General features: G+C 44.2%; 1 protein-coding gene across 9 annotated transcripts in view; it reads left to right on the top strand.

Moving 5' to 3' along the window:
- EHBP1 (EH domain binding protein 1) overlaps positions 1–25804 on the top strand; it is a 196851-nt gene that overhangs the window by 139891 nt on the left and 31156 nt on the right. For 2 of the 9 annotated variants that reach the window (XM_021392958.1, XM_021392951.1), the window contains 5 exons: positions 11737–11884; positions 19233–19349; positions 22080–22207; positions 24753–24894; positions 25045–25151. In XM_021392958.1, coding sequence (XP_021248633.1) covers positions 11737–11884; positions 19233–19349; positions 22080–22207; positions 24753–24894; positions 25045–25151 — 642 coding nt within the window. The remainder of the gene's footprint in view (positions 1–11736; positions 11885–19232; positions 19350–22079; positions 22208–24752; positions 24895–25044; positions 25152–25804) is intronic. The other 7 variants (XM_021392953.1, XM_021392955.1, XM_021392954.1 and 4 more) reach the window with 7 other exon arrangements.

Here is a 25804-nt window from a genome sequence, read left to right as displayed (position 1 = left end):
TTGTGCATCCTTCCTTTTTGGGTGGCCATTTGAGGTGAAGGTTTAATTTGCAGATGTATTGAGCATCCATGTCTGTCAGGGAAATCAATTGGAGCTGTGTTTTAGACTTACAAAGGGCTGCATAAAGCTTAGTATGCTGAGAAAAGCAGGTAATAGACTTCCCAGAGTGTGCACTCAGTGTTAGATCCTGTTAGCTGTTTCTCTCCATCTCAGTTCCCAGCCAAAGGAGAGAGTAATAACACCACCACAGGGCGCTGGGAGGGGAGAATGCCATTAGTATTTTTAAGGCACTTAAATACCGTAATGATGAGCACTGTAGAAAAGCCTGTGAAGAAATTAATACTTCTGTCTACATAGCAAGATTTGAATATAGTATAGTAAAGAATGGTGCTGTGTATTGATGGATCCATGTCAAATATAAAATAAAGCAAAATATCGGACACTGTGGGTAGAGCTCAGCTCTAGGCTGAAGGTGGGTGACACTGGGGACAGTAAAAGGCCGTGCCACAGCAAGGCTTTGTCCTCAGAGGGGTGAAAATTAAGATTATGCCCATCAGTCTTCTTTCTGACCTCTCTGAAATGATGCGTCAAAGGCTTTTAACTGTGTTTGCAAGGCAGACAGCTTTAGCAGAGGATGTCATATAGCATGGCATTCATATGAGATGGTGCTCGCCTGGGAGAGGTTGTGGTTGTCTTGCAGACACAGACCAACGATCACTCCTGAAGTTACTGCAATTTTGCACAAGCCAAGGATTTCTTCTTAGTGAGTTTAGGTGTAGGACTGGACCCTTCATATGATTTTGGCCAAAGATTTTGAGTATTTAGGATCTAGCATTGGTTCTGGGATGCAGGAGTGATACCCACAGGGAGTTCCTCTGTCTTTTGCCTCCAAGAAAATAGTAATTCTTTCTTTACAACAGCATTGTAAGGGACTCCATTTGTAAAATAAGTATTTAAAACCATGTGAATGCAAATTGCGGGAGTGTTTTCAGAGAGCAGTCCTGACACTGCTGCTGTGCTCACATGCAACTGTTGCTAGCCTGCTTTCCGCAGAGAAAGATGTGCTTTTACTTACCTCTACTACCATTACTTTGTACTCATTCGATTTGAATGACAGTTAGAGTTGCCTACGTATATAAAAAATAAAGATTTGAAAGAGCAGGGAGGTCTGTATTCAGCTTTTGTAGTAGAATATGGAGATGTGAAGCTGTTACCTCCAAGCATGCAGACACTGCCTGTATACAGAGGGCAGCAGGAAAGGGTTCTGCCATGAGATTGTTTCTTTCTGCTCAGAGTCTTGCTTTTTGTTACTCACTTCCTCAAAGGACTTGTTGTGGCTGTATCTAATTCATGTTTAATAAGCTCTTTCTACTTCAGGTGTCAATCTGTTTTGCCCATTACTTTTCATTTTCATAAATATTTGAGTGCAAAATGGTAACAGTTTTTGCATCCATAGTGGCTGGGTGGAAATGGAAGTCTTTTTAGAAGAGCCTGCAAAAACCTGAAATGAGATGGTTTTGAATACACTTCAATTTTGATGGCATACATTTGCACAGATACAGGATGTTCCAGCTGCAATAAAATAAAAATAAGGGATTCTTTTCCTGAGCAACTGCAATATGCTGAGCAAATAAACCACTGACTGTCCTTCTGTACTATGTGACCACAAGGTAAACTGTATCAACATGAACAGAATTGGTACAGAGTGCAAGTTCAGAGCAGACAATGAGAAAGGATATTTTAATTTTAAAGATGCCTTAAAATCAAGTTAGTACTGCAGGTATTCTTTCCTACAAATATTTTAATGTGTTCTTGAAAATGAGTACCAAAACATTATTTAGTCATTTGTATTTACACCTGAAACCAAATTCCCTGCTTCTATTGCATTAGGAAAGCCATCTAGATCATCAGTGGAATTCTTTGCAGACTCTAGCTGGAAAGTAAATGGCTGTAATTGAGGTGATAGTATTAATTCATGTAAAAGAACATGACCCAAGTTTTTGTTTTGAAGGAGAGAGGAAGAAGTTGGTCTTTATTAATTAAACATCTAACCTAAATGTATTGAGGTGCAGGGCTTTGCAGATGGCAACCTTGGTCCTTAAATAATAATTGGAAAATATCGATTGAAAGAAGACTAGCCTGTCATGCTGATAATTGTGACCAGACTTAGATACAATCACTAGATCTTCCTGAGATTACAAAGAAGCAGTTACCATCTAATTGGTAAAAAGATTGAACATTATTTTGGTAATCCCAAAGCTTTGGTAACTTATTCCCCATTGTTCATTTATATGTCTCATACGTATGCCACTATAAAGTGGTTAAATATGGTTTAAGCTGATAAGACTGTGTTGTATAGTATTTACATTTCATGAGCATCCCAAGTTTTATAGCTGTTATAACAGTATACTTCTCTTTAAATGCAGGCTAGATCTGCTGGCTGAACGCTTCAAAATCACAGCTGCACTGATAGTTATTCTGTGTCATGGCACACTAAGGCTGGGACAGCCTGATGGCAAGAACAAACCAGGGGGTTTTAGTTACTGTCACTCGTGACGTGAAAACTGAAAATACTCTGTAACTTTCCAGGAAGGTTCTATGTCTTTTGACTTCGTATTCGATCTGTTTAAGCACTTCCTGACAGTGAAGCCCTGATATTTCAAGAAATAGTGCTGTGGACACCTCCCGACGTAGCTGGGAAAATAAATCCATTAGTGCAATTAAAAGCAGTTCTAAGAGGAATTAGTACTCATTGTCGTTTTTGTAGCGGGGGGGATGTCATGAATGAAGTGTAAGCTTTGATAATGCAAGGCAGATGTTGCGCAGTTGGAGTTTTAGTTATAAATGCTTGAGATTGTCCGCTGGATTTTATTGGTGCTATTTCCATAACTTGCATCTGTTTACACCAGTTGTTGAAGACGTGTGTAAATGCAAGGTGCTGCGTGCTCTGCAGCCATAGCGCTAACTTGCACTCTCACACAGAATTTCCCAGCTGAGTTTTCCGGTATCTGAACAACACGAGTTCAAAACCTCGAAGCGTTTTCTCTCCAATTATAAATACTAGCCCCCCCCCAGAAAAGAGGTCTCGGTGTTTCAGGGGTCTTCCTTTGTGAGTGAGGCGAGCCCCAGCTTCCTTTGCATCCCGAATGCTCTTTTCATCCTGCCGCTAATAACCGCGGCCGCTTTCTGCGTGGATGTTCAGCGCACGCTGTTGTGAATCCCAGGATGATATCGCCATCACTTAGAGCTGTATTTTGCATCGCCTATTCTGTTATTGCTCAGCATGCACAAGGGTAGAGTTAAAATCTTTATTCAGTTCATTTAAAAATGTTTCTTTTGTTCTCCTTATCATGTTCTGGCTTTCCCAAGGATATATGCCTTGAACGAAAAGTCACATGTGCATTACTAATTGTGTGCCATTGTATTTACAGTTCCTAGTGGTGGCACTGTGAAGCTACTAATTCTTTTGCTTCACTTGATGTAAAATAATCTGAGTGTCTTTGATAGCAGTGAAACAGTATTAATTGTTTTGTACATTTCTTGGTCACTCTTCTTAGGTGGTCTTCATAATCTATTAGAACTTTCAGCCAGATTTTTGTAATGTCATGCCTCCAGCAGTGATTAAATTGGTAATTAATGAACAGGCCTTGGCAACATAAACCACATCCCGTTAATTTTCCCTTTTGAGTTTTTAGAAGTTGTCGTCTCTGTCGGAAAGCGTTGCGCCACCTCGCTACAGCCCCTTGGCATGAAACCACGACGGCTTGATTTTTTGCAGCCATTAGTAGATCAGAGCAGTAATTTCACAGTATTTTGGTCAGGGTAATTATGGTACCAAGTACCGAGCAGAGTCGGGAATTCACACAAGAAGTCCAGAAATACCAGGTGAGCTTCCTCGTGTTCACTGGGACGTTATGATCAGTTTAATTGGGCTCTGTTTGATTCCGGCCGCGGAGGCTCTTTGTGCCGCGGCACCGCGGCCACTTTCCGCTCCGGTGTTGCTGACCCGCACTGACAGCCCCGCGGCAGCGCCCGGCCCTTTGAAGTGGGGCTCTGTGCAGAGGGCGCCTACAAAAAAAAGGGAGAAGCCAGGGAAGAGGTTACTGTAGCAAAGCTCTGCCGCGGCCCCTGCGCGGAGCGGGACCCCGGCGCGAAGCAGCGGGCGCGGCGGTCGTCCTTCGGGGCCGACTGCGGGTGGAGGGCCCTCAGCTGCGCGTCGGGCACGTTCGAGTTGAAATAGTCACTTGGCTGTTGGCTCCCGAGTGAAAGGACTGTCACTGGTCGCTTCTCCTGAAGCCTTAATGAAACCAAATAGTTTGCTGCGGTTCGGGTCTAACCGTCGGGGTGTTTCAGGCAGCCTTGTCAGTTGATGTTCATGAATTGACTTGAACGGAGATCAAAGTGTTTCTCAAAATGGAGAATCGGAGAGAGAGACAGCTCCTTCAATCGCACCACAAGAGCTAATCAAGCCATCAGTTCTTTATGCGCTCTGCGTGCCTTTAGCGTTTAATACCCAATGGTTTGTCAGGACAAATTGAAATTCTGGGGCTGGGGGGGGCACGCTGCAAACAAACTGGGTGAAATGCGTGCTTCTGCCTCGCAGGGGCTCGTTGCGAGAAATTATAAAATCCAAATGGAAAACCGCAGCAGGCACTGTTGATTAAATATTTGGGGTCGGGGGGAAAAAAAAAAAAGCGAAGGTAAAGGATTCAATGGGCATTGAACGCCTTCGCGCTGATTAAAGATCCGAGCTTAAAGTGAAAGAGAAACCCGACTCAGCGTGGTTTTTTGTTTCTTTGATTGCTAATGAACTTTTCTCGCTGCAACATTTTAAATTGGATTCGGGAGATAGTTTTTGGAGTGTCAGCTAAAACAAAGTCATGTGAAAATGCCTCTCCCCCTCCCCCCCTCCTCCTCCCTCTCTCCTTTTTTAATTGATATGATTTAGGCAGAGGAAAATGGTAAGGGGGATTTTTCTATTGCAGAGGCAATTTTTAAGGGATTTAGTCTTATTTAGCCCGAAGGTCTTCACACTAATGAGAGCACTTAAGTTACGTCCAGGCGTTGATTAGACAGCTCATCTATCAACTGGAGCATGAGAATTCGTATTTTAGGGACCCTTTATGCTCTATAAACGTATATGCTTTTTTTTTAGCACTTTATATACCATTTTCCACAAATTTTTAATTACCTCCTTTGACGTCCAGGGTAGCCGCAGCGTGGCTGGCAGAGCACGCATGCTAACAGAGCAGCGCTGTGCATGCAACGAGAAATAATACCAGACTCAACCAGTGCAAATTGGCACAGTGAGCACAAGTTGTTCCCGGATGCGTTCCTCGCACCGCCACCACGGCCCTTAGAGTCTAACACCACGGATTTGGGGAAGACACAATTATATGCCTTAAAAAAATGCCCGTCCACCGCCACCAAAAGTTGGGAGCGCCGACTTTGGCCGTAATTCCTTCGGCCGTGTTTAAAACACTATAGCGTCTTAATTATTTTCTGAGCGGCGCTGAGAAGTCCGGCTTTTGTAACTTTTTGACATTTCGGATTTAAAAAAAAAAAATTAAAACGTTGCCACCAGCTTGCACTATGAGCAGCCTGTAATAACAGTTAAAAAAGCTTTCTGAACTATTTGACAAGATTTCTTAGTGCCGAGGCCATATGCTGTAGCCTTTAAGCTATTTCTTCCTATCAGTTTCATTATCACCTGCCTCTGAGTCTCCAATATCATCAGTAAGCACATGCAGAATCATAATTATGCCATGTACAAGTTCTTTGATAACATGTACAGTTTTCTTCTTAATTCTTTATCAAATGCATTGATCGTGGCATGTGTGCATTGATCCAGGTCCACCATCTGGCTGTGTGTGATAAGCACAGTGGCATCTTTGCATTTCCACTGTCATTCATTGCGCTACAATTTGGCTGCAGGGGAGTAGTGCCTGGGATTAGCCCTGTTCTGCTACTTACTTGCATTTTAAGTTGACACCTCTACAGCGGCTCAGACCACATTACAAACTGAAACACATACGCACGACTTAGTGATGTGACACTCCTCAATAAGCTTACTCCACTAGCTACTCAACAATCTGTAATTGGATTTGTAGGAATAACAGCAAAAGATTTCCTAAGAATTGCTGGGGACAGAAGGTGAAGTTTTCTCATTATTGGCAAAAGGCTAGGTATAGATCCTAGGCGATTGGTATTTTCCATTAAAAACAAGCTGCCAGCAGTTTGCAGGACATTTTCAAAAAAAAAAAAAGAAGAAGAAAAAAGAAGGAACCGGGAAAATAGGACTGGGGTGGGGGGAGGTGGGTGCCGTGCTTGCTCCTTGCCCCACGGTCCCGTGCCCTCCCCGCATGGAGGGCAGCCCCAGGGTGCTGCTGCCCCGCGCATCGCTCCGCTCGCCGAGCGCTTTGTTTCATAACCTGACTTTTTTTCCTTTTTTTTTTTTTTTTCCTTTTTTTTTTTTTTGGAAATGATAAAGTCAAGTTTACACAAGAGAAAATCCCTTAAGTGGAGCCCTACAAATGTTGACTCCTGCCATGAGTAAGCGGCTTCTTTCCCCGTGCCCGGAGCCGGCGTGTTGGAAGGCAGCGAAACGCCGCCGTCAGCCCGGTGACCCCGGCCCCGCGTGCACGGCCGCAGGGCGGTTCTGTCCCTGCTTTTTGGGTGACGCCACCGGCACTGGCAGTGGCAGCGATGGGCGTAGCGGGCGGCGGTGCTCGTCGGCCTTAATTACAGAGCACCAACCTGCAGGCTGGGATGGAAACGCCTCGGTCGCGGCGGGGCTGCGCGGCTCTGAAGGGGTTAAACGGGTTAAATCTTATTTATCTGAATAGAACTGCAGGGCTGTTTTGCAGAATGCGCCAGCACAAATACCTATGGTTCGCTTTGACGTTACAATTTTTTGTTGGTTTCTTTACTTTAAATACTTGAACTGTTAGACCTTTTACTTTTTTCTCTGAGAAAGATGTATTTGTACCAGATTAGAAAAGCTAAACTGTTTCTTTACATTGAATAATCAGCCTGTCATGACAAATCTATCTCCTTCTGCATGAGTAGGTGCCAGTTTGACTAGCTTCTTTTAGGCGCACCCTGGGTTTTAAGCTGGATCCATGTGCATGACTGGCAGTGCATTTGTTGGGCCAGATCTAAGGAGCCAGAGAGCGTTCAGCTCCTTGTTGCCTACAAAAGAGCAGCCAGACAGCCAGCAAGAGGCCTTGGATGCGGCACAAGGTGACACTTACTGAGTCAGCCACTCTTTTATTATTTTTTTTCCACATATATGTATTTTTTTTCTTTCGGCGAACTAAGAATTTACCCGTTTCACAATGGCACAAGGAATTAAATTATCAATGGCTTGCTTGTCTGAAGCCAGCGCTCTTGACACCGGAAATACTGTACCAAGGGAGCTGCAGGCTTTGCAGAACAAAACAGGCAATAATAAGAAAGCAGCACATATGTGCATATTTCTTTAAAACAACTTCTGGCTGAGGGAGTCGTTTTCCATGTGGCATCCACACAACCCCACTCTGCACACACACAGCCCAGTTTCGCTATGAGGGTTTGGATTTTTACTTGCGTTTTTCCCTAAAGCATCGTGACGATGTTGTTGGTGATTCTTTCGGTTCGGGACTTTGGGCTACCCCTGTTTTCATTCCACGTCATCTCATTATTGCCCAGCGGCACGGGCTGTGAGCTCCTTCTGGATGACGGGTGATTTCTTACTTTTTGCGATATTAAATGTTCACGGCAAATGTTTTCCAGCTGCAGCTGGCTGTTGGTACTTGGGCAGCCCGTGCCGACGCAGGCATGGAACATGCAGGATGGCGGTGGCTTTCCTTGCAGCACTCCCACCAACACCGAGGTGCAAACCCAGTGTGGTTTGGTTTGTGCTGTGCACATTTTGCTCGCTACCTGTGCGTTCGGAGCTGTTCTGAAACGGCGGCAGAGACCAAACAGAAACGTGGTCCCCAGGGTGCTCAAAAATTTAATCTGACCAGATGGGACAAACTTGAGAAAGATTTTGACTTTCCACTCTGTTTTGCAACAAGAAAGGCTGATTTTTTTCCCCCCGTCCTTTCTTTGTTAGGAGAGGCAGAGATCAGGCCATCCCCAGAGAAATGAGCAGGTGTGGCCATTTACAAGCATGTCTGGTTATATTATAAACCAACATGAGAAAAGTTTGCAATGGTTTGAAAAGAGCAGCTAAACAGTTTTAATGTTTCATCCCAAATCCTATTTACTCAAACGAGAGCCGATCGAGGTCGCGGTAAAACCCAGCCTGTCCAAACCTTTAAAGCTCGTGTAATTTTATTTTATTTTTTTTTATTATTTTTCTTCTGTCTTCTGTATGAACTGAATAGGTGCATTTTGGTAATCCTTGCCTCTGGACAAGCACAGAAGCCTTTTTCCCTCTGAATGGCTAATAGCAGAGCCGTCCTTCCTGCCTGCTGATGAAAGAGGTGCCGGGCACGTTCTTTCTCTTTGGTGTCAGGGCAGAGCACAGTGATTTCAGACCCCAGTCCCATCTAGCACAGCGCTGCTGTCATTTTGGTGCAGGTATTGCTGACCCTAACCCCTCTGTTTCTGGGCAAGTTGAAGATTTTCCCCGTTAAACGCCAAATAAATGCAGCACGTGGGATTTTTTTAATGGGGAGAGGATAATGCACCCTCAGACTGCTGGTGCAAGCTGAGGTTGGATCCACCCAGAATTCTCACTGAGGACAAGTGGAAGCCCCTGGCAGCGGTTGTGGTTGATGATGGTTTGTTGGGTTGGTTTTGTTTCAGGTTGCAGGATTCTTGGCGCTTTCAGGGCTGTGGCTTTCGGGGTGGGTTCCCCCCCACCCTCCCCCAACCCCCATCCAGCAGCGTTTCGGGTCGGAATTCACCTTCCCAAGCCAGGGCGTCGCTTCTGACCCAAGCAGTGTCAGCGCCGGCGTCCGCGGCGAGTACAAAAGGGACCCCCTAACGGCGGCCGGGCCGAGGCGCTTCTTAAGATCCAAAGGCTGCCGAAAGAACAATTGGATAAAGTTGGGGATTGGAGGAGCTTGGTTTTCTTGTGCCGGGGAAATGAAGCTCCAGCCCTTTCTCTTCCCATCCCCTTTAAAAGCAGAAGGCTGCTGGGGGGTTGTGGCTGTGTCAAAGCCGCTGGGATGCCACTGCTGATCACTTTAATTACTAGGACTAAGGAGGATAAAATTAAAAGTAGCACCATTGAAGCAGTGGAAGAAAGCTCGCCGAGATGGCGGTGAACTGTGAAATATAAAAATTGCATACCAATACATTTTTCTAGGAGGGAAACAAGGAATTACATTACTTATTCTTGAGGAGTTTGTCCTTAAATGGTGAAGTTTGCCTTGCTGTGCATCCGCCTGGCCGATTTTTAGACCATCACAAAGTAATTGGCGGGGAGGGACCGGGCGAACTTCCGCATCCCTTTGGCGTGCCTGGAATGGGGTGGGATGGGATGGGAACAACTGCAGCGTGCGTGTTTGCAGCTCAGCTCCCTTTGCTGGTGCGGAGCTTCTCTCTGAGGGCTTTAAGTCCCCATCCCACTGGTGATTTTTGTTCAGAAGGGAGAATTCCCTGCTCGAGCCTCTCCCCAGCAATTTCCTGCGCAAAACCAAGGGTGGGCAATTAGCGATTTGCTTTTTAGTAATTGTTCTGTAACTGCAGCCTGAGCTGCTGTGGTTTACGTACTTCTTCTGTTCTAAATGCTGTTGCTCCTTCCAAGAGCCAAGCTCAGTAACAGGCGGTTCAGATACACGGACTGAATTGAAGCCATAAATGTGCTGGGTTTCTCTTATCCACTGGTGATGATTGGCTTAATCAGCACCAGCACAAGGCACAGTAAGCTGTGTTTGCTCGGGATCCCCGGGATGCTAATGACCACGCTGTAATTCGGGAGGCTGCTCGGTGCAGGAGGGGAGAGGCCCTGCCTCAAAGCGCCTGGAGATGGGGATGGGGACATTGAACCACCTGGGAACCCCGGCACAAACTGTGCACCTTCCTTTTTAAAAGCCATTTCAATCCAGCCCCACGGGTTCACTTATACCAGAAATGGCACGATTGAGCAGTTTTATTCCACGTAAAATTAAATGTAATTAATGTTAGCGAGTAGCGGGGGTTGGACTCGGAGCGGGCGCCGTGTCAGGTGTCAGGCTGGCTGTAAACGGCATTAAAGTGATCTGCTATCGGCACAGGAGCTGGGGGAGCTTTCCGGCTGTTGTTTCTCGCTGGTCCCCTCCCAAGCAAGTGGCTGGTGGAACTGTTGCTCTGCGCCTTGTCGGCTGGGAAAGCAAACAAAGCGGCGCGCATCCTGCTGCAGGGCCAGGCGGGAGCGTCTTCGGAGGGAAGGACACGAGCAGAAAAGTAAATCTCGGCGATCTGATGAGGAATCGGAGTTCTGTCACTCAGGCGCAAGATATTGTGCTGTGTCCATACGCTTTGTTTACCGTAGGGTTTTATGAGTTGTAACCTGCCCATGCAAGCTGTTAATGAGGCTAAATCTTGCTGCTTGAGGATTGAATTACAGCACACCTCTGGGCTAATGGTTATAAACAGAAAGTCCCATTAGGGCTGCATTCTGATGCATTCATTTGCATTTCTTCTATTGTGCCGAGAACAATGATGAGTAAATAGCTACAAACAAACAATTTACATGGAAATGGGTAAAATGTACCTAATTAGTATTTTGCTCTTGTTTTATTAACGATTGCTTCAACTAAATAGCACTTAGCAGAAGCCCTTAGCAGGTGTGGGATGCCGATGGTCCAGAACTGGCGCTTGAGCCAGACCTGTCCGCTCCTGTTGGCCATGCTCTTACAAGCACATCGCACTGGGGGCCAAGGGCTGGCCTGGGGAGCAGGAATGGTCCTTTGGGGTTTTCTCCACCCAAACTTTGAAAAATACGTGTTTTGAAGATGGAGTTAGGCTTGCTTGTATTCTTAAACACATCGTCCTGCTGGTGTTTCTTCCAGTGGTGGATGAGTCTTTTCCAACATAGTGTGCTTTCGAACTTGGCTTGCGTGTATAACTGAAATGTTCACGGTGCTCCTAAGATAGTTCCGTGCTTTGGGAGGGCAGCGCTACCCGGGATGATTCCCATGGGATCTTTTCTTTATTACTGACCAAAAGTCCCAACAATAGTGTGTTTTAATGTGAGGCAAAATGGTTTTCAGTCTGGCATCTGTTGTTCTTTCATTCATTTTCATTCATTTATTTTACTAAAGAGATTTATCCATCGAAGTCCAAGGGTCAGATTCCTCTCCACACCGCAGATCTGGGAAGTGAGCGTGGTGGGGGGGGTAACCAAGAGCAACATCTGGCTTCTCCTGTCCATGCAATGAGAGAATGTTCTTCAAACAGGCAGTTCAATTCAGTAAAGCCATTTCTGTAGCCATGGCGAGACTTTCTGTAGTCATTGCTTTGAGACAAAAGTTGCTGAGAATTTTCCTCAATGTCTTTTTCTAGAACATGATTTGTAAATTCTTTAGCTTGTCAATAATTGGTTTCTATTGCAATAATAATTTGGGGAGTGCTTTAAAAAAATCTGATTCATAGCAGTCTTTAAAAATTGTGGTGTGACACCCAACTGATACCGAGCATCCTATTTATAATGTGGGCCAAGCACCGTGCTGTAAACCAGTTACTATCATGATGATCAGATTGAGAATGAAATTGCATTTCTGTCAATTACTGACTTGGCAACTGTTCAATATATCTTAGCAGCAAGATGAAGAGCGGCGTCGGCAGCTGAGAGAGCGAGCTCGTCAGCTAATAGCAGAAGCTCGATCTGGAGTGAAGATGTCAGAACTTCCTAGCTACACTGAAATGGCTGCAGAAAAGTTGAAAGAAAGGTCAAAGGCATCTGGAGGTGAGCTAAGGAACTTTGTATCTTATCCCTATAGCAACCTAGAAGCCAGAGAAGACCTTTTTGGGTGTCACTTCTATTCACGCTTCAAAACCTTGTGTAGGTAATTGTTGTTCATCAGGTGCACGTATCAGTAGGGTGGCTGCAGATATGCGACCTGAATCAGGGTTGTGTCACTTAATTCCCTGCAATTAAAAGAAAAGCGTGTATATGAATGAACGAGAAAGTGTTCTGTGAACGTGTAGCTCACATTGGCCCATTTATACAGGTGTGTCATTGCCTATAATTTTAGTAGCATTTCATGATTATTGCTTAACATCCCTTCAATATATAGCTTATGTAGGAGTGTAGACATATTATTTGGAGAAAACGACATTAGAAGTACTTTAAGAGACTTAATTTTGTATCAAAAGGATTCAAAAGACTGTTTCGGAGGAAAATTTTAAAGGAGGCCCGTGGGAGGTGGGGGCCTACAACCTTTTGATTTTAAATGGCAGTCTTTTGACATACCACTTGCCTTTACAGGTTTTGAGTTGTAATATTGCTATAATGTTATTAAACTGACTTTGAAATGTCATTAAAATTCAGATACCTGCCAGTGCTACGAGCTGGAGTAATGTAGTGTCACTCAAACTCAAATGGGTACTGAACACACGTTTCAGTACAAGCTTCTTGCTCTTTTAGTGTTTCCTGCATGTTCTAAGGGGAAATTGTGTTTCTCATACTCACATGTAATTGTAAGCCGAGGTTTCAGGAAAATCTGGCTTTGCTTTCACAGTACATGTAGGTTCAACAACAAAACTTTTTCAAGATTTTTTTTTCTCTACTGTTTTATATGCATATATATTTAAATATATTCATATTGCACCCTAAATCCTGCACTTCTGTTCCATTTAGTATCAAAGAGAAAAGCAGTTGTCTTGTTTCTCTGGTCTTCAGTTTTCCTCCCTTTGCCCAGTAAATCAAGCTTGCCAACACAATTCCTTTTGGTGATAAGTAAGGAAATTAAATTCTTGATGGGGAGGAAGTAAGACTTTGTTATGAACCAACAAAAATGCCGTCTCAAAGTTTGCTCACGTCTGAAACAAACAGCAACCTACTGAAAAAGAGAAGAAAAGGGGAGGGATATGAGTAGTTGTTTCCACTGCGGAATTTTTCCAGTTCCAACCAATTTATTGGGAAAATTCAGCCAAGTGGGCCAAAACCCATCAGTGACCAGTGACAGTGCAGAGCTGCCCACTGAGCTGGACAGGCTGTGTGAGTGAGATGGCGCAGCACCTGGGTGTTACATAGCCTGTGATCTTCTTCATCCCTCTTCTCTATTCCTGACTCCCCATCATAGAATTATAGAACGGCTTGGGTTGGAAGGGACCCCAAGGATCATCAAGTTCCAACCCCCCTGCTGCAGGCAGGGCCACCAGCCTCCAGATCTGGCACTAGAGCAGGTTGCCCAGGGCTCCATCCAGCTTGCTCTTGAACACCTCCAGGAATGGAGCATCCACAGCCTCTCTCATTCAGTTACTTCGTCTTCTTTTATCGTGCCGGTGCACATCTGCTCCTGCCATCCTTCCCCTCCAGGTAAGGGTCACTTTCTGCATACATCCCGAGTGCTCAGCTGGGTCGTAGTTACCCTGCTTTGTCACAGTGACTCCCTTCAAGTGTTGCCAGGTAATATCCCGGTATGCATCTTTCTGGGAGGTAGCCTTCCCTGTTCCTATCTTCCTCTGAATTTTTGCTCTTCTGAAGCTTTGGCCCTTCCTTTGTGAAACTGGCAAACAGTGCCCTTAGCCCTCATGCAAACAGCCTGGAAGTGGTCATCTCCCATTAAAGCAAGGGCATTTTCTCTGTCTGTGTTGACTAGGGTTCAGGTTCTTTATCCAGCTTAACAAAAACCTTGGACAAACTCCTGGCATCATTGGCTTCACAGGGACTGGATCTCTGTCATGGGTTTCTCTCATTTCTCTAATACCCGCATTGTAATATTTCTTCAGTAGCCTTGCATTTTGTCATCCGGAGAACTTGATGCAGCGCTCATCCTGAAGGATACCCTCTACCTCATCCCGTTGTCCCAGAGCATACGTGTGGTTTTGGAGCGAGGTTCCATCCCTCTGGGGTACGTCTGTGCAGCTGCATGCAGGCAAACGCAAGCTCTGCTTGCTGCAGCACCCAGCTACAGCTGCAAGGCATTTCCAGCTGTTTTGCAGACCTGTTTGGGCAGTGCGTTCCTCATCTTCGCTAGATGATGCACAGCGCAGCAAGCTGTACAGCTGGTGCTGCTGTATGCTGACCAGAGTTTACTTACTCCCAGGCAGCTGCAGGAACAGGGCACAGATTTTGTATATTTATATGTAGGTTGCATAAGCACTTGGAGAGTTCCAGTGTTATTAAAGGAGGAGACAGCGCATCTTCCGCATGCTTCTACCACTCTGTTGGTAATTCCAGCTGCCACACCGCATCCCTTATGCCAGAAATTAATTCTTCTGAAATTGAGCAGTTCTGGGAAATGGCATCAACACTTTATAAACCAGATATATTATAATTACTTCTGGTTTTAGTCTTTTTCGTTATTTGATTTCTGGCAAAAATAAGGATTTAATAGGCAAAGTCTCCTTTTTATGACTGGATTCTGAATACTACTCCTAATTGCATCCACACGTAGCTGTTCTTTTTCTCTGTGGTCCTGTATTCCCTATACAATACCCATGACAAGCTTATAGTAATATGTCTTCCAAGCTCTCTTGTCCATTATGTTTCATTAATCTCTTCTTTTGCATTGATTGCTACATTTAATTTACAGAAAGGGAATGTAGCACATCGTTTTCCTCTCTCTTAATTCAGTTCTTACAGAAAAAAAAAATGTATTTCAGCTTTGGGAATTTGGAGGTTTTAAAGACTAACTTCTTGCTGACTGTTGGTGGTGAAAATCTGAACACTGTTTCTGTATGCTTATTGAGAGTTTCCTGTTCTGGGACTGGTACTGCATTCTCAGTTAAAAGGGTTTTTTTAATCGTGGTCTGCGAAAACGAAATGCCTATGGCAAGCACAAACTTTCCTGGATAAGCAGCCTCCTTTGCTGCGAAATCCAGTCGTTTTCAGTAGGTTATTTGGCACGTGAGACAAAATACTTCTTTCTGCCAACTGCCAGAGGGTGTGGGGTGGCACCTTCAGATTTATTACATGTCCTGCTAGCTTCTGGCTGATAAGCAGATGCCTTGAGATGGGGCCAGGGACAATGCCGAGATAGGAATCCAAATACCCTCCGTCCTCCCAGCAGCGGTGGGGCAAAGGAATTGGCATCTTATCTAGGTACTGTCTGTGTGCAGCGGGACGCCCATCTCCTCTTTGGGATCGGGGCAGTGTTTTCTTTCCTTGCTGCGTGTCCCCAGCCTTCCTTTATGATGGCGTGCAGGTGAGGAAGGGCTGAGGTCCCAGGTGGCCATTGGGCAGAGAGGGAGAGGCAGCAGGAGGGCTGCTCAAAAAAGCACCCAAAATAGGCAGAACTGGGAGGGGAGAAGAAGGTGGACACAAGAATGGAAAGAGAGACATTAGAAGAGCAGGAACAGAGGAAGAGAGGAAAAGAAGCATCCAAGCGTGTAGTGAGGGGAAAAAAAAAAGGTTTTTTTAAAAAAAAACGAATTAAAAACTGGAAGAGTGGGCTGCAGTTCCAAAACTCACCACGTGAGCCAGCTGGTGTTGCATTGCACTTTGATTCTGAAAGTTTTGAGGCAGTGATTTGAAGGGAGTGTACGTGGCAGCTCAGTCTTGCACTGTACTTGGTCTCAAACTTGTAAACCAGAGTTAACTCCCCAGTTTAGTATTTTTAACAAGCAGCATTTGTGTCTATTGGCAGATCCTGCTTTTCTTTCCTGTTCCAGCATCTGACTTCTTGTACACTTGAACCGGTATCCCGACTCTGCCTTTCTTCTGTTCCCCGCCTTTCTTCCTTTGTTACTGTTGAGATGCTCCTGTCACATCCCGTAGCCCTAAGCGAACTTCTCACTTGAAAGTAAAGAAATTAAATATCTGAATTCTGCAAGCTGGAAAGATTTCCCAGAGACAATGCTGGGGACTGGAGATATCTTCTTCCCTAACAGCAAGTGCTGCTCTTGCGGCAGAGGAAAATTGCAGGTACTTTTCCCACAGATGTAGTCTAACTCCCAGCAACACTTCAGTCTCACTAAGGAAGTCGTTCCTTCTTAATTTTGTCTATTGCAATTCTTCACACGTAGATCTTTTTTTCCTCCACTGTTCTGGCATTGTCAGAGTTCCAAAATATCCTTATTTTACTGTGTGTCAGTCACTGCAGTCCAGGCTCTGTAGATAATGGTCAGTGCTGTTTAGCTGTTGACTTAATTTGCTTATCTTTAATTTTTCTGTTCTTTTTAATTTCTTTTCAACTTAATAAAGGTTTGTTGTCTTCCTAGGATCTCTATTTACTAATTTTTCAAGGAAGCAATTCTTGTGCAGTCTTCTAATTCTGCGCCCTGCTTCTAGACCAAGTGCTTTAAGTTTTTCACACTAGTAATTCGTTCTTTCCTTAGAAGACGTCTGTTATCTCATTGTCATGTTGTTTCTTTTAGCATTTATAATTGCAAAATCTTGTTGTAACATGCTTCCCAAACACATTTACTTTAATACACTTGAAAAACATGGGACCTGGAAGGAAAAAGAAGTAGTTTAAAACAAGGAAGCTTTGTCAGTTTTGAAAGGTGTTTGAAAACTTCTGAAATTCCTTGAAAAGAATGCTTTTAATTGACAGTTCCTTATACATTGTCAATGTTCTGATAATCATACTCAATCAATCTGCCAACCTTAAATTAAATACTAGGTCAGGTTATTATCTGCCACTAGGAACTGGTGTCCTCGACATTCCCTTCTCTTTTGTTACCTGAAATTGTGGTGTCAAAGGCAGTGCCTCTGATTTCATCTTGCTGTATTAAATTAAAAAAAAAAAAAGGTTATATAATCTAATATAGGCATTCAGTAACCAGCAGTCATCAGCTAAGGCTGTTCTGACACATCCTGCACTCTGCTGGGTTGCCTGCTCGTTGCGAGCTGACCTTACTCACTGGCTCCCTAGGGTGCTTTGGAAGGCATCCAGGCTTGAGGTGCCACTGCAGTGTCCCTCTCCCTCTCTCTGCCACCTCTTCCAAAGTCTGTGGCCTTTGGCTGCTCTTAGCCCAGCAAAGAGCACCTTGGCCAGAGTACCACTGGATTTTCCAGCACCGTCACAAGGGACTTCAGATCATGTTTCCTGATGAGAAAAAGATGCTGATGCACTTCAAGGCAGTGTTACTTTAGAACCACTGCTGTCCCTGCATTACTGTTCTTCCCTTTATCTTCCGTTTGCTCTTTATCCCATCCCTCTGCCAACGTGACGGTGGATCCACTGTGCCCCTCTGCTTCATACAGCTGCGTCCCTCAGATCACAGAGACAGCTGTGCTAATGTGAACAGGAGCAGGAGAAATACTGCAGAGAGTCCTGAGTGTTTTTGCCCACCTGAAGAACTACCTGGTCCCAGGTACTGGTTTAGCTGAGGAGAGCAGGTCACCAGCCATCTGGCTCAAGCTGAGCCATTTTGGGAGGGAGTTGACATTCCACAGACCAGCAAGAGATAGCAGAGAGGAGCCCGGGGAAGTCACGGTGGTCAGCTGAAATGGAGGAGTCCTGCAGCATCCTACTGATGTCCTACTGACGCAGAGCGCTTCTGTAGCAAGCAAGCGGCCTGTACTGAAATAGAAACTTCTTTGTGCCTTTGTCATAGAAAGCCTTTCTCTGAATCTGCAAAGCTGCATCGAAGTCTGATAATTACAGAGGAACTGAGGGAGCGGCTAGTTTGAAAGGGGTAGCAGACGCGCACAAAAAAAAGCCAAAAAGCTCCTACAATGGGAATTGTAGGGACGATAGAGATACAGTGGTGAAGAAAAGAAACAGCCATACGGCCTGAGTGTTAGCAGTGCGGGCCTGGAGTGCAATCTGCAGGTCTGAGGATGAGTTTGGTGTACTTCAGAGACAGACGACGAGCCATCAGCACCAATCCCAAGCCTGTTGTTCAGGTTTGCGGCATCTTGGTACAACGTTTGGGATTCTTTTTGTTTAGGTGATGTTAGAATGTATCAGTGGTCTGTAATTACGATCAGCGTTTTTCCCTGTTGTGCAATGGTTTAAAGTTCCTGCAGTTACTCTGTACATATTCTTTCTCCTGGCATGTGTCAGCCTTCTCTTTTTCATCACTTTTATATGCGTGCATACATACATAGGAAAAAAATGTTTATATAAGTCTGAACAAGTGTAGATAGCACATGATATAAGACTTAAAAGTGAGTATATACAATGCAGCTACATGCTTTGAAAATGCTATTCTAGCTTTTATGGACCTTGTTTAATTTCATTGTATATTTGTATTGAACATGTGAGTCAGGATTATTCCTGGGATCTGCTTCACAATTCAACACTTGCTATTTGATCTTCCTCAGGTTACTTACTCCTTCCGCGCCATAATTTACCTACATCATCATCATAATTGTAATTATAATAATTACCTACTTCATAAAACATTACGGGGCTAATTTACAAGTAATATTCATGAGCCGCTCTGAGAAACCCAGCGGAGGGGTGCCATAAAAATATCAAGTGTAATTATTATTATTATTTTATTTAAAATGTACGCCGCTTACAAACACTCCTGATTCAGGTCACTGCAGTATGGCAGTGATGCAGGAGGGTGCTCCTGCTGCTCCCCAGGTCCCTGCTTGCTAAGCGTCACGTCCCGGGGGCAGATGTTCCTGCTCCCATCAGAGGTGGTGGCAGACACAAAGACATAAGCACCTCTCTGTGCTCTGTGGTGCCAGACAAGGAGCAGCAAGGTTCTCTGAGCTGGGAGCCCGGTGCTGGTAGCTGCTGCCTTTCTGGAGAGACTGGAGCTCCCAGTTCCTGCTGCTGGCCAGACCCATTCGAAGCTGCCGTACGCCGGCATCGGCACCTATATCCCACTTTGTGTTATAGAGAACTGGGAGCCTGGGGAAAATCATTATGACTCAAGTTGTAAGGAAGAGCACATGTGCTTTTTGGAGTTAGGCAGACACTCAGCGCAGTGAGCAGCCAACTGCTGAGGCCAGGCTCTGCCTTTATTGTAGCAGGAGCTTCCAGCAGAGCTCCCTGCGTGTCTATCGGATTGCATCGGTATAAAGATAAGCCCTTGAGTGGACTGGGTGAAATCTTCTTCCACACTCATTTAATGATTTGCATTTTTATCGTAACACAGCTTGTTCTCTAAAGTATTCATTTTTTTTAGTGTTGTGGTGCATGAACATAAGACAATACTAACCTTAATGCTGTATGTTCCTACAGATGAGGATGAGGATGATGATAATATTGAGATAGATACTAACGAGGAGGTTCCTGAATGCTCTGTTACTGGAGGTGGAGATGAGCTTACTAACCTAGAAAATGACCTTGATTCAACGGGTAATTTAAATAATGGCTATTTTGTGTATTTTGCATGACTAACACTCCGTCATCATAAGTAGTGATGTGCTGCTTCTCCCTGTCGTAACTTTATTTCTTCGTGCCTTTTCATGTCTTTCAAACCCTAATGTTTATTCTCCTTGGATATTCTGCATCCACGTTTGGTTGAAATTTAAAATCATCAACAAAATTATTATTTCCAGTAGTGGCAATTTTAAACGTCTCTTCCTTTATGATGGGGAAAGGGCTTCAGGCTAGATCTGTAAAACAGGAGCAAATGTGTCTCTGTGTAGACCTGATTTCCCTCCAGCTCCTTCCAGAGGACCAGCTCTTGGGGACGCCTACAGACTGGAACAGAATTACTGCTATTTACTTTTTTTTAGTTGAAGTAATACTGTTTTTAATAACACACTTTGAAATCATTCATACTCCAGTAGAGATGCTTGTATTATCCATCATACTTCATGCTGGTCCAATAAGAATACATCATTGTAGTGGTATTTCCACCTTCTAAACTTGTAAACCAGCAACGCTGGAGCTGAGGTTCCTCCACAGCTGATAAACCTGTCAGAGTCGTACAAGGAAGGGATGTTGTGCTCTGTACATCTGCTGGCTACCAGTGGCCCCGGGGAATGCTGAGGGCCTCTTTGCAGTGTGTTCTGACTCTCAGCCCACCATAAGCTCCTTTGAGCTTCAGCAGCCCAGAAAAGCATGGCAAGCATGGGGCAGCATCAGGAACCAGGGAGAGCAAGGGGGAACTTCTTCCAGCAGCCATTGACTTGGTTCAGGCCATGCCAGCCAGACCCAAGTGTGTAACCTGTGACGTATTCAATCAGAACACTTCATTTGGTGTTTGCTTTTTGTAAATTGCATCAGCAGTGATGTGCATACATCATAGTCGTTCCCTTCAGTTGCATTAGCAAGCCGGTCTTCTCTTGAGTGCAGAAGGTATAAGACATGTCTTTTATTTTTTCATTTGAGGATTTCCAAAGACATAAGAAAATACGTTTAGTGTTTCCAGCATTTGACTTAAACTGATTTAGAGTAGCATCCTGTCAAATAATTTTCCAATAAATGCTGGTTCATTTTAGAAGAAACAGAAAATCGGTGAATGAATATTCCTGTCACATAGCCCCAGGGACTTGCCCACATTTATTTCTGTGGGCCTTTATTTCCTGAGAGGTACCTTCTCAGGATTACAAAATACCACACAAATTTTCATTTCCACCATGGGAAGACATTATGGAGAAAAAGCTGGGACATGGTTTTGCAGGTCAGTCTGCACATTAGCCAGATGGACAAACAGCATTGTTCAAACGAGTGAGGAAGAAGGTGATCAACAATACAAAAAGCAGCCTGGTGCTGTGATAGAAATCAGTGCACACAGATTTTGGTGGAATTCTGCCAATTCATACCAAGTTCTAACGAAGGCCAAATCCCCTGGGAGCATCTAGATGCAGAACTGTAAGGGACATTTCACATTTGGGATCATTATTGACTGTGTTAATTAATTTGTCCCCTGCTGGATCTTAGTCCCTCCTGTCTATCTCTAGAAAAGTTTTGTGTGTGTGTGTGTGTTATTTTTTTTACTGCAGGTTGTTGGTTTTAACTATTGCATCTGTCTGTGTTTGTCAGCTCTGCTACCATACGCCGCTCTGAATGCATCTGATAAAATGTGAACCTCTTATATCATAGTTATTACATGATGTTTATGTATAAACCCACGAGAATGTGCATGTACTTACATGTGAGCCTCAATTAAGGGCACCCTGGCTGGGTGTGCCAGAGGAAAGGGAAACTATCCTTTGTCAACACCCAGCCCAGCCTGCTGGTGCTGCAGGCAGGCATCATTTGATTTCTAGCATGCCAAAAATATTTGGGCTAACGTGAATCAAACCTTGGAAGGAGCTGTGTGGCAAAACACCTGTGGCCCCACTTCCCTCACCAGCATGCAGGGAAAACTGTAGGAAAGCACTGTGTGTGTAGGTGTGCTGCACGCTTGCACAGTCAACGTGCATATACAGATTGAGCGTTACTGGGAAGTCAAATTCTCAGCTGTCATTTGTTTGGGCTGTGATCTGAGTACCTAGAACCGATGGGAAAATTCTGTGGGATCCAGCAGGCTTTGAGTCTGTCCCTTCGGTGCAGTTCTGACGTGTCTTACGGCATTCCTGGCTTCGATGTGTTCTATAAATCACAGTAAAATATTACTAGAAAGCTGGCTCTTTTGATACTGCAATTGTAACGTTTAGAAGCTGTGCCAAGGAGCCTTAGGATGAATGAGTAGTTCATAAACTTGAGGGGTTATCAGTGCTTATGGTGTGCGATAAATTGTTATATGTCATCTGAAAATAAATGGCTCTTTAAGTGTGTTTTAATACCAAAGCATACGTGTGAACAGGTTGGGAGTAGCTGGGCCTAAACATTGTCTGGTTTCTGTGTTTTTTCATCTGCTCTCTTCAAGCTGTGCGTACTTGTGTAGATGAGCACTGTATTTTTTAATGTGTTTTTAAAAAAAAAAATTTAGGAAATATCTGAATGTAATGCATTACACAAATCTACACCGATCTGAATTGCAAGAAAAAATAATAATAATCCTTCTAGTTTCTACTTTTTAGTTGGCAGTTATAGTTAAGTGAATGAAATCTACCTTTTAAACTGGTACATTGTTGTGCCGACTCTGCATTTAAATGCATCTCACCCTGTTGTATGTGGTATTTGCATATTTAGCAGAACAAAACAGTAAGTTGGTGGATTTGAAGCTGAAGAAGACCCTAGAAACTCAGCCACAGGTGGCAAATTCACTCTCCAGTGCTGCTCAGAAAGCTGTAACTGATAGCTCAGAGCAAGATGTTAAGGTAAGTTTTGATTAACGCTTTTGTCTCAGTACCTGTGTGTTTTGATTTCTGTTTGTACTTCGTGATGGGGAAAATGATTTCTTACCAAATCCTTCACAGTAAGAAATGCAGAGAATCTTCGTGGCATGGCACTTGCATAGCTTGCAATGCACCGGGGCGCTTTTTTTTTTTTTCCTCTTGATGAAGCAACGTTTTTTTCCTCTTTTTTTGCATCTCGATACTTGTAATTGGCATAACAGCAGCGGACGGACGCATCACCTCCAAGCTGGCAGTGCTGGGGCTGCCCCTTGGCTAAGAAGCGCGGTGCGGGCTGCACCCTGCACACAGAGCTCAGCAGCCGGGCTCCGGGAGCAGCCCTGGACTCTGCGCTTTGCTTCCCTTCACAGCCTGGCCCTCTCTTTTCTGCTGTGCTAAAACTAAGCTGCGTTCCATTTTAAAGGCATACATACTTGGGTACTTGACAACGAGCGCTCCTGAGAAAAAAAAGAAACCAGTATGTGGTGCGTGTGGTTGTTTTGCCCATTCCAAACGTTCACCCCTTCAGCAAAAACCACGCACCAATCAATTTTCCGTTTCATTTTCTTAATTAGCCCCCTTGTGTTCTTACTATTATTTTTGGGTGGGTTTTTTTTGTTGTTGTTTTAAAAAAAACAGTCCCTGTATGTCATGAATATCCCTATGGCTCTGGGGCACTTCCAGTTGGGTATAACTTTTCACCCACCTGCAGTCTGTGGGGAAAGCGCTGCTGACTGAAAGGATTTCCTTCCCCAGATACAGAGATGCTTTGAAGTCCCAAAACAATGACTTTCATTGCTTTTCCCTTACACTGTCGGTTCCTATAAATTGGTGATGAAAGTGTGTGGCAGCAGCGGAGGACTTTCGGTCTCTATCTTTGAACAAAAGGAAGCCTGGATCAAGTCTGATTTTTGCGTTCAATTTAGCTTTCTGCAGTGGATTTAATGCAAAATGAAGCTGGCCCAAGAATAATACAATGGATTGAAAAGGCTAACTGAATTAGCGGGCTTAGAGGAATACATTTGTAAAGTGGCAGAAGTCCCTAGTCATAAAAAGGTTTCTTAAAATGGGATTTACGGGCTAATCACACCGATATTTTAGCATGTTGCCAGGCCTAAAAAATTAGTCATGTTTGTTTATTTTGGTAAAGACTCGAGTTTAGGCTGTCGGCTTGTTATTGTGCTGCTAACAGAAAACCACATTCTGTTTACCCGGCATCGTAACCGCCCGCCTGGTGCAGCTGACAAGCCCTCCGTCCGGTAGGAGCAATACTTTTTAAGCTTAATTCCGCAAACCAGGCCGGGGCCACCTCCATTAGGGGAATGCAGCACCACCTCGCTCAGTGAAAAAGGGGTTTCTCTTTTCTGAAAAGCTCCTGCTGACGAGCGGGGTTTTTAAGGTGCTCCCACAAAAGGTGCGACTTAACAGTTTATCTTTAAGGAAGAGTTTGAAAGCGGCTTTATAAGGAATATATGGTGTCCATCTGTTGTCGGGGAGCTCTCGGCATTGAGTCGGATTTGTTTTTTAATAAAATGCAGTTTACACGTTTATAAATGAGGCATTCTGTGTTTGTGGAAAAGGATAAACTGTTACCTTCCCTGGAGGATTGTGTATCCCCGGCCTCCTTGAGGCTAGAGAATAGGCCATTGGAGAACTCCCTCATTACCGATTGTCTCAATGCAGAGGAAGGGCAAAGTCTTGGTAGCTTTTGATAACCAGTTTCAGCATTCAGCAGGCTTAGCTATTAGTCATGCATCTTAGCCTTTCCCTATTTACTTTCAAAACACTTAATAAAAATAATAAAAGATTAGGTATAAAATGAAATATTTGTTTGGTACACAGCACCTCGGTATCTGCAGCTTCCACACACTGCGGTGGTTCAGTCTTCTGGGATATTTCACGTCGACAGAACCATTTGAATTTGTTACCAGTATTAACATAGGAAGCCCTGGAAAAAGATAATTGTAGTTTCCTTAGCTGTAAAGGGCTTACTTACAAATCTGGCTTTGGAAAGTTATAGCTGATGAAATGCAGTTCAGTGGGGTAGTATTATAATCCTACCTTTTAGCCTTCATCCAGCATTAGTGGTTTATCTCAATGGGCATAAAATTAGAAACTAGTTCTTCTTGTCGTACAAGGCTGGGGGACTGTAGGAAGCAGACAATTCCTTCCCGGCTGGCGGCATGGCACGGCGCGGCACGGCTCCGGGCTGCGGCACCGGCAGCGCTCGGCGGCACCATCCGGGCACCCCCAGCTCGGGCAGTGCGGGAGGGGGCCCAGAGAGCCAAAACCAGCCGCTGCCACCGCACGCTCAGCAAAAAAAAAAGGAAAGTTAGTCACTCCTCTCCTTTTTTTTTCCTTCTTTTTTTTCCCCCTGCAGCTGACACTTTCGTCCTGTACAAACTGTGGTCTGAGTTGGGAAATCCTCTTTGCACAACCTGCGTTGTGTTCCCCCACCGAAACGTACCTTTCGAATTAGTGTCTCCGCGTTTGTAAACAAAAGAAACTGTTGTGTGCCTTGTTTTTCTAGCAGAATGGAACAGAGGAGCATCGTGCTGAGCGATTACAAAAAGCAGCAGAACGTTTTAGAAATCCTGTTGTGTTCAGCAAGGACTCCACCGTCAGAAAAACTCAGCTCCAGTCTTTCAGTCAGTATGTGGAGAGCAGACCAGGTAGGAGAAAATATAAAACGTGTTTTCCCATCGTATGATTTAATAATATTTAACAATAAATATATTAAAACCCGATAATGTAAGTCCCCGTTTCAATACATAAATATCAAGCTTTATAATAATTTTACATGTCTTTCCCCTTTTTTCAAGAGATGAAAAGGCAGAGATCAATACAGGAAGATACAAAGAGAGGAAATGAGGAGAAGGCTGCGATAACTGAGACTCAGAGGAAGCCATCAGAAGATGAAGTGCTTAATGTATATTAATTTTTTGTCTGGTTTCATGATTGCTGATAATTCTAAACTGTATGTGGAAATAGTGCCTTTATTTGTTAAAATGAGATGTTAGGTTTTTTTAGATGTCAATCTCCAGTGCATTCAAAGCAGAGTGAGAGGGGTGCACTGTTGAATTAGTCTGCAGTGTGGTGATAATTGTCAGATAAAAAAAATGAATTTTTCAGAGTTCCACAGCCCCAGCTTCCTTGAGACATTTCCATCAGGGCACTTCCCATAAAGAGATTCCAGTATTGATCTACCGGGAGGATTTTAATTATTACAATAGCAGATACCGCAGAGCTGCAGTTAGAGGGAAGAGTCACATGAGACCTGCTAGAATTTCTCAGCCAACCCATTTTGTTGGCTTGGGTTAATGGGTGTTCAACCTTTCCATTATCCAGATCAGCCGTGAATTACTAGCTGAATGATGTTTGCATTAATATAATATATATGGTAATTTCTTCACTTAATTAACGGGGAGGTTCAGCTCAGTAGGGGTATGGGCTGATCATGTGTAAAATTGATTTGTGAGGGAAATATTTGATAGACCGCAGGGAGAAAGCTGGTTTTGATGGACAGCTGTGGGACAGAAGCAGGAAGAACAAGTTTTACCCTGATTTTTTTTTTTTGTCTGA

Source organism: Numida meleagris, chromosome 3, assembly GCF_002078875.1.
Source record: "Numida meleagris isolate 19003 breed g44 Domestic line chromosome 3, NumMel1.0, whole genome shotgun sequence".
Lineage (NCBI taxonomy): Eukaryota > Metazoa > Chordata > Aves > Galliformes > Numididae > Numida > Numida meleagris.
This window is presented reverse-complemented; position numbering and strand designations above follow the sequence as displayed.